This window comes from Etheostoma cragini, chromosome 8, assembly GCF_013103735.1.
Source record: "Etheostoma cragini isolate CJK2018 chromosome 8, CSU_Ecrag_1.0, whole genome shotgun sequence".
NCBI lineage: Eukaryota > Metazoa > Chordata > Actinopteri > Perciformes > Percidae > Etheostoma > Etheostoma cragini.
Window position 1 is genome coordinate 28,697,930 of NC_048414.1, and position 13,507 is coordinate 28,711,436.

At 40.7% G+C, this 13,507-nt stretch overlaps 2 protein-coding genes and 1 long non-coding RNA gene across 4 annotated transcripts in view; 2 read left to right on the forward strand and 1 right to left on the reverse strand.

The window, feature by feature from the left end:
- Positions 1-3,844, forward strand: part of anpepa (alanyl (membrane) aminopeptidase a) — an 18,723-nt gene extending 14,879 nt beyond the window's left edge. Inside the window, exons 19-20 of the mRNA XM_034878563.1 lie at positions 2,096-2,159; positions 3,417-3,844. Of these exons, the coding sequence (XP_034734454.1) occupies positions 2,096-2,159; positions 3,417-3,563 (211 nt within the window). The 3' untranslated portion in view covers positions 3,564-3,844. The remainder of the gene's footprint in view (positions 1-2,095; positions 2,160-3,416) is intronic.
- A 2,410-nt stretch (positions 3,845-6,254) lies between these two features.
- arpin (actin related protein 2/3 complex inhibitor) lies at positions 6,255-13,081 on the reverse strand. Its single transcript, XM_034878631.1, has 6 exons — positions 12,868-13,081; positions 11,665-11,740; positions 11,220-11,352; positions 9,907-10,113; positions 7,912-8,072; positions 6,255-6,679 (listed from the first exon to the last, which is right to left on the reverse strand). Exons 1-6 carry the CDS (start codon positions 12,957-12,959, stop codon positions 6,671-6,673), a joined length of 678 nt encoding a protein of 225 aa, XP_034734522.1. The 5' UTR covers positions 12,960-13,081; the 3' UTR covers positions 6,255-6,670.
- Positions 13,082-13,425: 344 nt separating this feature from the next.
- The window catches only part of LOC117948785, a 297-nt gene continuing 215 nt past the window's right edge, over positions 13,426-13,507 (forward strand). The window contains exon 1 of one of the 2 annotated variants that reach the window (XR_004657553.1): positions 13,426-13,453. This is a non-coding gene — a long non-coding RNA (uncharacterized LOC117948785). Of the gene's footprint in view, positions 13,495-13,507 lie in introns of both variants that reach the window. The other variant, XR_004657554.1, reaches the window with a different exon arrangement.

Below are 13,507 nucleotides of genomic sequence, written 5' to 3' on the forward strand. Positions count from 1 at the left end.
TTGGTGGAAAAAACATGGGACCCCATTTCTGAAAGAATATGTACAGTGGTGCACTGCAAGAGACAAATAATTATTTCATCCTGTTTCAATTAAGACTAGTTAGCAGAGGCACCGTGGCGCCGTCCGGCTCTTAGCACCGCCCATGACGATTGTGATTGGTTTAAAGAAATGCCAATAAACCGGAGCACGTTTCTCTCTCAATCCGGGAACGCTGTGTGGACTAGACAGTTCCTCCTCTGCAGTGCGGTGGAGGAAGGTCTGGCAACCCTAGCCTAGCACGGCTTCCTAATGTGTTTCTTGGTCTACAGTTCTGTGTGTCGTGACCTTCTTTGAGACCATGAACTGAACCACGTTGTTGTTGTCAGTGCTACATGGACATGCTTCCGCTCGCTGCCTTTTCCCAGAGCCGAGTTCTGAGAGCCGGGCCTAGCTTAGGTCTCTTGACACTTAGCGGCCCGTGGTCCAGTCACTTGAATAAACACACACTGCCCTTAAAGAACACACTACAATAAACAGTGGCTTATATAAATCATGCACGGTGTTATCAAGTACAAAGGTCTTGTTTTTTAATCAGTGCTTATCATTAGCCCGCCTTCATAAAGTCCTCAGTGTTTGTGCTGTTACCAGGAAGTGTAACTTCTGTTTACATAGCAGACAGGGTTTCATTTCATGAGCAAACAGTGATAACTGAGATTAATCTAACTCAGGTAATCAGCAGGAAGTCTAAATTCTGTGTCCATCCAGACTTCAGTATCATCAATTTCCTGAAGTTTCTTTCAGAAGATAATCCAGTAAATACTAGGGCTCCAACTTCTGATTATTTTTCATTGTCGATTACCATTTTCTCCATTAAAGGATTAGTTTCCGCTATAAAATGTCAGAAAGTTGTTAAAAGTGTTGATTCCCAAAGCCCAAGATGACTTCCTCAAATGTCTTGTTCTGTCCACAAATCAAAGACATTCACTTTACTGTCACAGAGAGAAGAAACTAAATCATATTCACAATTAACACGCTGGAATAATGCAAGTTTTACATTAAAAAAAAGACTCAAACCAATGAATGGATAATCAAAATAGGTAGGGATTCATTTCATAGTTACAACCAATCGATTCATCTCTGCAACTCTAATTGACACGTGTAAACAGGGTCCACCTGGCTAAAACTAATGGAGTCTACTACAGCAGCCCTGTATTAAAGTTGTTGTTTAAGAGACGTGGTGGTCTATCTGGACGATGAAGCATTTAGGGGACGTTCCTCTGGATGTCTCTAATTTTTGGCCCAACCCCCTGGTCCCCGTCCTCTGTGTTGGCGTTCTAATCTCTGGTGGATTTCTGAGGGCTATGGTTACCTGGTCCTCAGATCTCTGCAGGGTAAATCCAGACAGCTAGCTAGACTATCTGTCCAATCTGAGGACTATGGTTACCTGGTCCTCAGATCTCTGCAGGGTAAATCCAGACAGCTGGCTAGACTATCAGTCCAATCTGAGGACTATGGTTACCTGGTCCTCAGATCTCTGCAGGGTAAATCCAGACAGCTAGCTAGACTATCTGTCCAATCTGAGTTTTCTGTTGACGACTAAAACTACTTCTGAACGTACAAATCTTCCTGAGACGAACTAGGAGAGGCCCCATGGCTCCGTCCGGCGCTTAGTGTCCCCCAAGACAACTAAGAATGACAAGTCCAACCGGGCCCAGCAAATGAATACAAAACCTTATGAAGTCTAACGTTTTCTACCTTTAAATACATTTCATATAGACGACTAAATCGTTAGTGAAGTTAAATAAACAGGAGTGGTGTAACAGGACGTAGGTCCCCCTCCCTCAAAGTATGAATAAGTTTGGACTTATTTTTCCAACTGAAATACATTTTTACTGGAGAGAAAGTAGGCTACCAAAGAATGGTATTGGTGCAAAAGTTGAAACAGGAAAACAGAGTACTCAACTTGAATGTGTGTTATAAGTTCTAAGTATGTTTTTCTCCCATCCCAGAATGCTGGGTGGACTAGCCAGACTCTCCTCCTCCTGGTTTTGGGGGGATACCCTGCATGGCACTGTACTTAAAAACTGTTTCTAATGCTGTGTGTCCCTGCTGCCAGGGATGGAGCCATGCTGATCAACGCCGTGTCCAGCAGGTTCTCCACACAGTTCGAGCTGGACGAGGTATTCATCACTGTTTTATTATGTCCAAGAGGGAACTCCCTTTTCCAGTCACCACCAATAATTCTACATATAGAATTATATACACCCTGATATCTTATCAGAGGTGTCTGTGTCATGTTGAGTTATAATGGTGACAGCATGCTAGTTTACCTCGGAGCCAAAGCCCAAATTTCTCTCGCTATGTCATTTCTTATCTATCGTTATGTGCAGTGGTGGAATGTAACTAAGTACATTTACTCAAGTTATGTTGTTAAGTACAAATTGGAGGTACTTGTACTTTACTTCAGTCTTTTCTCTTCATGCCAATTTCTACTTCTACTCCGCTACATTTCAGAGAGAAATATTCTACTTTTTACTCCACTACATTCATCTGGCAGCTTGAGTTACTAGTTACTTTAGTTACTAGTTACTTTAGCTACTCCACTACATTCATCTGGCAGCTTGAGTTACTAGTTACTTTAGTTACCATTTACTTTCCTTCATTAAACAAAATGAAAAAATGGGTGGAAAAAAACAAGATTTCATGTCAAAGTATAAACTATATTAAATACTATACTAAACTATATTTTGTAACAACAAAATTTATTATTTTTCCATTCCATTATTTTTATAATTACTCTTTTTGACAGTTGTTTTTTACAGTGTACTATTGCTGCAATGTACACAAATGCAATGCATTCACCAGAGAGAAAACAAACTGGAGACCATATCTCATAATTAGGACTTTCCACATCAGAGACACAGAGATGTGGATCTTGTAATTACAAGGAAAAAATATCTCATAATTACGAGGTCAGGCCACCAGTTTTTTTAGTCTCACACACACACACACACACACACACACATCTTTGAAAAACTTTCAGAAATGTCTCAACCCTGATTCCAACATGTAATTAGCAAATATAAGTTAGCGTATTTGTCAAAAAGCCAACTGCTGGCAGGCTTACTGGCTCCGAGGTAAGGTAGTCACTAAGGGAGCCAATCCTAAGGATTCATGGATGTTCAACATTAAAACATGGTTTATAAAATCAGGCCAACAATTATTATTTTAATAGCTTAGTACTTATCTATGCAATAAATAAAGTATGCATAAAGGCTTTAAGCCGCCCACACATTATTGAAGGCCCAGTTTGATTTGCAACCTGATTTCTTACAATATCACAGTCAATGACTCATCCTTCTCAGAAAACAGTTCCTTGGCTTAAAAAACTAACATAGCTGTGTAATTTGTGTGTGTGTGTGTGTGTGTGTGTGTAGCTGGAGCGTTTTCAGAAGGAGTATAATCTGGGTCCTGCTGTCAACGAGGTGTACCAGGCCATCGAGAAAACCCAAGTCAACATCCAGTGGGTCAGGGAGAACAAAGATGCGATACTCGAGTGGTTTGAAAGAGAAACGGCTGAGTAGAGTGGAAAACACCATCTCTGATTGGTTGAAAACCGGGCTGTTTAACTCAACTTTACTAAGGGCCACACTGGAAAATGAGAATCAAAGCGAGAGCCAGACATGTCTAGTTTATTGAAATGTTTTTATTTAATCAAAAAAGTCAAATGTTTTTCACCTTATTATTGCATGTCTCATTTAGTCTTCTCACTTACAGTTTGGTCGAAAAGTTCCTCAGCCATTACAGATGTTAGTAAGCCATGAGAAACAGTGATGACGTTATTAAAAGTGTGATACCACACAGCCTACTTCTGGGGGAATTTCTGAGTCTTAAAGCCTGCAAATCTACGACATTCTGCTTTGTAATTACAGTTTAAAAAGTTGTTCAGTTTTTGGTTTGGAGCACAACTAGGCCGGCCAAAATGATTTTGAACCTTGATTGATATGTGGACCGGATCAAGGTTTGTAAAGGGCAGGATTTGGTCCGTGGGCCTTAAGTTTGACACTGGTGATATAGAGCTTCACAGATCAGAGGGGTGCCAGCTGCTGAACAATCTTCATTTTCCACTAAATCTACTTCGAAAACAAGAACCGATCAAGACTGAATCTCACTTTGACCACTGTTATGAATTAACAGGTAACTTGGCCTACTGGTTTTTTGTCAACCTGGACCCTATGTTCCCATGTTCTGTGTCTAAGTGACTGATGGGAACAACAGTCTTTGACACTGATCCAGTATTAAGAGAGATCTCTGCAGTCTGCAGCGGAGAAACAAGCTACAATGGAAGTTCATGGGACAATTGTCCAGCTTGTATTTATCTTCATAAAAGTGCTCGTTTTGCCGCTGACAGACTCAGATTAATATTCTAAGTGTCTGAAAACATAATGGAAAGGATTTATAAGGAGGTCAACCTTTCTGTTAAAACAGTAAGATCCTTTTTAAACATGACAACATCCGCGAAACTGCATTCACTAAAGCCACCAGACTCCATGTTAGTAAGCAGTCATTTTAACATCGTAAAACACACTTCTTTCAAAATCGACAGAAACAAAATAAAACTATGAAACGCCGGTGTGTGGGTTGTCTTTTCACTCAAATATGTTGGCTTTATACAGGCTAAAAGTATTGTTTTTTTTAAATGGAGTCTGGAGGGTTTAGCACGAGCGACCTCAGAGCTGTATCTATCTCTGTAGGGATCATTTCCATAATGCTGTCAGACACCTAGAATATTAATCTGAGTCTGTCAGCGGCAAAACAAGCACTTTTATGAAAGTAATTACAAGCTGGACAATTTTCCCATTAACTTAAAATGGAGCTCGTTTCACTGCTGCTGACTTCTAAGCCAAACTTTGTGTCAACGTTTTTGCCGTGGCAAATGGTTTGAAACGGCCATTTGTTCCAGTAATCTGTGGATTTGGAGTGCAGAGGGATCGGGCATTTACCAGCGTTGTGATGCTGCCAAAGTCAGTTATAGGGAACATGTTTATATGTGTATAATATGTTGTAATCAAAGAAACAAATTATTCTTGTATGTTTTTGAAATTGTTATTTTTAATAATAAAACGTCATTGTGTATAGAAGTACATGTCATTTTTGTTTTACCTGGTTGAAAATAATCCAGGTTTGACTGATTTTATTTGCCCCTTTAGTTATAAGATATGATTCAGCTTAGCACCATAAATTTAAAAAACTAAACAAAGGCAGGGTAACACACTAAAGCCTTGGGGCTTATTTCCTTTGTGGTCCCTGGGGGGGGGGGGGGGGGGGGGGGGGGGGGGGGGAGCAAGTGGCAGCAGATCACTCATCAACCATCCCATCTATACATATGTTAAAATAGATCCATCATTGGTCATCTTTCTCGAGACTTCTGAAAATATTCCCCGATGTTTTTGTCACTGTTTTCAACGTTCCTTTATCATTTTCTTTCTTCAAATGCTGTACAAGTTACTAAACACCCAAAAAGTAGTGACCTGATAATTTTCTTCGTGAAGAGCGCGATATGGAACCATCCACGTTATTTCTTATTACAATTCTGGATGAAAGAAACCTGAAGGTCTGATGTAGAAATGAAAAAGGACTCAGATTTCTGGGGAACACTGGTGATTATAACTATTTGCCATATCCTCAGTACCTAAAATCATGTTTTACTATGTCCAAATGATACTACCTGCACGCAATGACTTCAATAAGGAATATATTTTATTATTTAATACAATAGTTATGGTTCTATCTGTATAAATAGTGTATGAGTAACTAAATACACTCTGATATCTTATCTGAGGCGTTTCTGTCACTTTGAGTTATAATGGTGACAGCAACTGTACTTAAGTCCAAATGTTGAGGTACTAGTACTTTACTAGAGAGACTTTTCTTTTCATGCCACTCTCTATTTTTACTCAACTCATTTTTCCACATAGCATTTGCTAAACATGTATGAATGGTGAACATACCACTGGGTTAAAGGTATGGTAAGTGATATTAGATTAATACACTTGTTCTCATATTCAGTGAATACCTCCTCACGGTCACCTAGCTCTCCGTTTCCAACCAACCACCTTAGTGCAGAATGACTTACTGCACCTTTAAGAACCATGATGTGTGTGACTGTGTGTGGGTAGTTAGCGTGTCTATGGCGCACACACCTGCCCATATGTCCCCTAAAAACGAAAACGTATCGCAGAACACTTTAAATCCAATGAGTCCCTCTAGACAGGACTCAAAGGACTAACAAGTGTGCAGTAAAACTACAGATATTTGGGACTGTCACCAGGCTATGCTGAAACTCTGGTTTAAATTGGGACACAAACGGACGGAGTAGAAGAACAAGCTCAGAGAGATTAAAAAAATAGTAGTTAGTAGTTATATACAGTAGTTATATACAATTGCGGATCTTATCCAGGTTATACAAGGGTAAAGTTTCAAAGGCAGCTAAGATACACACATGGAGCTGGAGGGGTCTGGTCCCATATTGTGGAAGTGACGCCAGGTTTTCAGTCCCAGGGCCAAAGAGGTTAAGTACCGGTCAAATGTGGGAGTCCCAAGGCCAAGACAGATGCAGGAAGGGATTCAAACTGAAGCAGTTCACCCTGGAGACGGGAACAGCGCCAAGACATCCGGAGAGATGGCTTCCTCAGTCATCCTGAGAGAAACACAGTGGGATGGATAGGTTAGTAACAACAGATGCAGCCAAAGACGGATTCAGCTATTAGGTCAAATCATAACTCCTAGACAGTCCTCCATATCCATTTTAGGGCAAAATTATTTTCATTGTCAATTGATCTATTGAGTTTTTTCTCGATTAATGGATTGGTTGTTTCGTCAGTAAAAGGTCCGAAAATTGTGAAAGATGTTGTTTCCCAAAGCCCAAGATGACGTCCTAAAATGTTTTATTCCCACCACAACTTAAACACATTCAGTTTACTAACATAGAAAAGTATGGAAACCAAAAAACAGTCATAATTAACAAGTTGATATCAGAAATGTTGCTATTATCCCAATTGCTTATTGATTAATCTTTGCAGCTTCAATCCATTCAAGTGTCAAACAGTACAAAGAGGTTGAGTTCCTTTACTCAGGGCTTCTAAACTGTCAAAATGGAAAGCAACTTATTCATTTCACCATCTTGTATTGTACATGTTTTTTTTTTTTATATATCACTGGTTCTCAAACTGGGGTACAAGTACCACTGGTGGTACACAAGCTCCCTCTGGGGGTACACGGATGGAATCTCTGATAAAGTTTGAAAAAAATTGAATGAATGAATTTTTTTTAAGTGGAATTATTTTGTTTAGATATCAGCTACATACTTTATTTACGTTTATGAATGAAGTGCACATGCATCCATAATTAGATGAGAGATGTGATGGAAAGATAGTAAGCAGAAGTAAAAAGGCAGGGCTCCAAATAGGATGTATTAGGGAGAGAAGTGCAAATCTGGATTCAGTTGGGGTGGGACGGAGGAAGTCGAGTCAAGAGTAACTGATGTTATTAGGAATAAAGCGGCTTCCTGCGTGACCTGTCTGACGCTACAGCTCAACAGTGACCGCCCACTTCTTTCACAGCTCTGGTTCTGGAAGGGATTTTCCCCATTCAATTGTTCCATTGACATTTCAAAAACTGTTTACTTAAAGAGGTTTAAGCCTGGAACCAAGCCAATAATCTACGGGATGAATCGTGAAAATAAAACATTGGATTTGATGCAAAAAACATTTTGAAAACAGCTGAAGCACAAGACTGTAGAGAAACTATCATAGACTTATATGGCAGACGCTCCATCTAGCCGTTGGCGCTCAACAGTAGACGTGAATCTGAACTTTTTCAGCAATTCCACGGTGGATGCGGTTCTCAAGGCCAACCCCAGTCCTAACTCACCCATTCATCCTCCTCGGCTCCCTCTCCATGGCCGGGCCCCTGAGCGCCAACTGCGTCTGCTTTGTTGGCCAGGATCTTATCCGTCCACGACGCTCCGGCCTTTTCATCGCCAGCGAAGTTACACTTGGTCACCGTTCCGCCGTCCACTTTGGCTAACGAGACTGGAAGCACATCAGAGAGGAGGAAAGGAGTTTATTAAAAAGCAACAGACACACAGCACAGATAGAACTAGGCATGAGAACACTTTATTGTCACACAACACAATTACATCGGCGGCAGGTTCTTTTGGGGGAGAAGTTGGTCTGCACGATATGAGAAGAGTATGCAACAATGTTGAATATAACAATGACAATAAATACTTGAGATAAATAAACAGATAATAAAGTGTACTCAGTTCTGCTGCTTGTAACATTCTGCTAAAATCCAACAAACTCCTTGTTGGATATTAAAAAAAAAAAAAAAAGGAGAAACAAATGTTAATTTCCAACATTATTTTATTGAACTAATTAAACATAAAAAGCACCACCAAAAAAATGACATTTTTCTACTGATACTCGCTTTCAACTATCTCAAAAAATCTCGGAATGTTTTTCACGACATGTCGCAGCCTTTCGCGATGTTTGCGTACGATGAAATCACAACTTTATCCACGACCCTCCACTTTGTGTTGGAATTTTAAACTCCGGTGGAGCTATGAGGACTATACGGCTCCTCAGACCTCTGCAGGGTAGGTCCAGACATGCACAGCCAGCGTGGGGTGGGGGGGTGGGGGGGTGAGGGGTCCAGCCTGTTTGAATTTCCTGAGAAAGTCAATCCCCTGTAGGGCTTTCTTTACCAGGTGAGAGGTGTTGAGGGGCAGTGGGAGTTCTTTGGTGGTACCCGAGAATTTTATGTTCCAACATATCAACTAGGGCTGGGTTTAAGAAAAAAAAAGAAGAAAATCCATTTTCCGATTTTCATTTCAAGATAAATCATAAAATCCAATAACAATGACGTTATAAATCAATTTGGTTTTTGGAAATACTTTCCATAACTGGATCAAAGTGTAATGTAATTTTCTTGAAACAGTCAAACATTAACCTTAGATCAGAACAAGGAGAAATGCACTGCACCAGGTTGTAGCATGATTAATGTATGAATCTGGGCCAAAAATATGTAAACGTAGACGCTGGGAACAGACCAAGTGTCCATTCCAAAGTAACGGTTGAATATCAAAGGTCCGGATGACTCTTCTGCACATGAAAAAGGTCAAACACCGTTCATTTCCCTGGAGGTAAGTTGTAAAAAAGGAAAAAGAAAACATTTAATCAGAGTCCCTCCCCACGGCCATGGGGGTCAACACTAGGACGAGTTTGATTAATGTGAGGCTTATGAAAACAAAAAGGCCCCTCTGGCTTTGACGGGCCGTCTTATGAATGTGAAACAAGAGGCCAAGCCAGAGTGTATGGCTGCAGCCTGGAGACCTCCTGTCTCATAACACCCCCTCCTGTCCATACGGTGCCTCTTCACCCCTTTTGTTTCAGACCCTCCCACCCATCTTTGGGCCACGGCTCCTTATTTTGACATCTGTCACGTCCAAACGAAAAGCCAAATATTCAAAAATTCAAAAGATTAATCATTCTACATATCAACTTTGCTTTTTCAGTTTCCTTTTTCTTTTTTATATCCAGTTATGGCATGATTCTTCCTAGTAGCGTAGTAAAATAAATTATATATTTAATTTGATCTCCACCCTGGCCTGGGAACGCCTCGGGACCCCCCAGTTGGAGCTGGTTAATGTGACTCAGGAAATGGAAGAGTGGGGTTCCCTGCTGGAGCTGCTCCCCCCGCGACCCGATACCGGATAAACTGATGAAGGTGGTTGGATGAACTTTTGTTTTTGTATAAAACAGATATGAAAATCCCAATACCACCCGAATCAACACCCATGTATCGGGAAAGAATTGAATCGGGACAACCGCATGTCATCCAGCCCTGATGGGAATACATACTCACATATGAAAGGACTGTTTCCTCGGGTCTTCAGCCGTATATCCCGTCCCGTTTCCAGCTCGGTTGTGTCCATCTCTGACTCTGGGTACCAGAAGGCCCAGGTCCCGCTGGGTCGGTGCTTGTCAGTTATCTTCACCAGCTCAGCTTTGTTCACCATCAGGGACAGCTGCTCCTCAGACAGACAGTCCGACTCCCCTTTAGCTTCCACCTCTGTACGCAAACAACATGTGTACCAAAGCCAATGATCAGGATTTAAAGACACAGTACGCAAGTATTTTATGTTAATGAATAGGGTTGGGAATTGTTTGGATTAGTAATTGGAAAAATAAATAATATGCAATATAAATTATAAAAAAATGGCCTGTTGATGCATGTTGATGCAATCTATCCATGAAATATAGAGCCATCATCATCGTCATCTAGAGAAAACATGGCAGAAACAGAAGAGCTGGTGAAAAAGATCGGAGCAACATCTATTATATGGAATTGGTTTGGATTTAAGCCCCTACAACGAACCCGTGGGCGAGCATTTCACCAGCACACAAATTCACTATATAACGATATTATAAAAAATACAATATATACAGTATATAGGGGTGCTAGTTGGCCCTTCCCAGGTGATCTTAAGACAGATTAGTTTTGTCACCTAGAGCACATTGCTCATCACCATGAGCCTGTAGACATGGACGCTCGAGGGAGAGCATGGCAGCACCTATTTTATACAGTCTATGTTTAAAACTCACAGAAGAAAGTAGCAGCGTTTGGGATGAAGTTGGCTCGTAAAATTAAATGAATCAAAGTCATTTAAAAAAATTAGAAATCAAAATGATCGAGACCGCAATCAATTCTACGACGTACTGTATAGAAAGCAAGGGGACGGCTCTGAGAACAGGAGCAATGTGTCAAACTTCCTAGTTTTAATGAGAAGTCGGGCAGCAGCGATCTGAATACGCTGCAGTTACCCAACTGATTATTTACAGCGACCTGTAAAGCTGCTGTTACACTAATCAAGTCTGCTAAAAACAAAAGCATGAACACCCTGCAGGGACAAGAGTCCTGCTATTAGTCATGGGTGCAGCTACAGTTCAAAAATGTGTGGAGAGAAAAAAAATAAAGGTGGGACTCAAACACAAACACTGCCAAGGGGGACTGACCCAACAACAAGCCTGCTCTGCCAACACACACACACACGCACACACATAATTTAATCTTAACACACAACAACATGGAAGACAAAGCACTCCAAACAGAATGAGGTCTGGAGAGGAAATGAAACACGCAGACATGAACACAAATGGTTGTTTTTGTCTACTCACTGTAGGAGGACATGAGGAAGCCAGTGTTGACCTTTTTGGTGTCACTGAAGTTTGGCTCCATCTCCGTACCACTGGCATCGAACTTCCTCTGATGGATGCGGCTGGGTTTGATGTACAGGACATAGAAACGGACCTGCCAGTGACAGAAACAGAGATGATAAAATTATAAAATATCACCTTTTCACAACACTGCAATTACAGTTACCGTTGAACACAATTAAAGCTGTAACAATTCAAATTGTATCTCACTCTTTGTTTGACTAGAATCTGAGTGTGACAACATCAGGCTAACTTATGAGTGGAATTGTAAAGAAAATATTGTAAATGATTCCCTTTTTGGCTCGGGACCCCCCAGGAACGCGTTGAAGGACCCCTGGGTGCCCACCGAAACCACTGATTTGGGTGGATGGGTCATGGGTGGCTAGCTGGATTTTGCATATAGTACCTTTTGATTGCTGTCGTCACTGATGGCATGTCTGGAAACATCCAGCAGCTTTCCTTCTAAAAGGACCCCCTGGCCACTGTGTGGGAGGAAAATATCAAATATTAAAATCAGTCTACTTCCACTTGTCTGTGCATTCTGTTGCTTGTAGGAGAACTAGTGTTCAAATTCCAGTTCTCCCTAAAACAGATGTGTATAATGGAGACCAGTGCTGGAATGGAACTAAGTACATTTACTGAAGTACTGTACTTGAGTACAAATGTTGAGGAACTTGTGCTTTGAGTCTTTTCCTTTCATGCCACTTTCTACTTCTACTCCACTACGTTCACCTGACAGCTTCAGTTACTAGTTACTTTAGTTACTCTACTACATTCATCTGTTACAGCTTTGGATTCTAGTTACTAGTAATTTAGTTACTCCACTACATTCATCCGACTGCTTTAGTTACTAGTTACTTTAGTTACTAGTAATTTAGTTACTCCACTACATTCATCCGACAGCTTTAGTTACTAGTTACTTTAGTTACTAGTAATTTAGTTACTCCACTACATTCATCTGACCGCTTTAGTTACTAGTTACACATTAAGATTTCTGCACACAAAACACTTTTTCAATGCATTTTTTGTAACAGAGTATTTTTACAGTGTTATTAGTACTTTTACTTAAGTAAAAGGTCTGAATACTTTATCCAGCAATGAGACCTAACAACCAAACTCCTTTCAAATTAAATACTAACTAATTATTTAGTTGCAGTTGCTCACAGTCAAATTCAAGGTAAAAAAAAAAAAAAAAAAGAATAGGAAAAGAGCGATTCATAAAGTAACGTAATAACAGATATAATGGATTTTAATTTGAATACATCTTCAACTTTTAAGCTAGAAAGTGACTGTGTACCTAGTGTAATATTCGTCATTGAGACACACGACAGAGGGCGTTGGCTACATCCCGCTACACCTACACAGCATTTTATTGAGATGGAGTGCTGTCCCTTTGAATGCCGAATATTCAAATATGAATTACTTCTTACCAAATTTTTTGTGTGAAGTGCGTAAATTAAATTCAGCTGCTCTGAATCTCGGGGAAAGTAAAGTGTCCCGGTGTGTCAGTGGGGTTTGGTGTCGTCGCTCCATCACAAGGAGAAGAGTGTATCAGACGTACTGAGATACTGTTAGCCTACTAGCTAGCTAACTCCTGGGAATACTTTACCTTTCATACGTAGAGGGAGACCACACGCGGTCAAATCTCTCATTGTGCACTGGTTTGTTCTGTAAAGACGTGTTGTGATAAATTCGGCTCATTTTTTATCAACTTTTTATCCCTGAACTATTGCAACTTTTCTCTTCTACTGTTTCCTGACTTCCTGTTCCTACACGTCACCGCGCGACAGAGGGGCGCTTGTTTTTTATCCAGCACGTGCCGAGCTGTGAAAGAGATGAGGGAAATGACAACTTTTGTTTGGGGGGGTGACCCACCATCATTTAGAAGAGGTAGGCCTGGATTTGTAACCCGTCAAAAAATATGAAAGACAACCCCCTCCCTGTTGCGTTTCTTCAAAAGTAGAATCTCTACCTTATTACATTATTACCAAATCACATATGTCAATACCCAAATGTTGTGTTTTGGGCATTTTTTAGGCCTTTATTGACAGGATAGCTGAAGACATGAAAGAGGGGGGAATGATGTGCAGCAAAATGCAGCTTTTTATTTGTAAAATAAGGATGACGTTTTGTTTACATAGCAAATGCACCTGCGCCTATCTTTGCGCCCATGGGCGTGCTGGTCTTACAGGGAGGTGTGTTCAGGTGATTCTGGGCGTGCTGGTCTTACAGGGAGGTGTGTTCAGGTG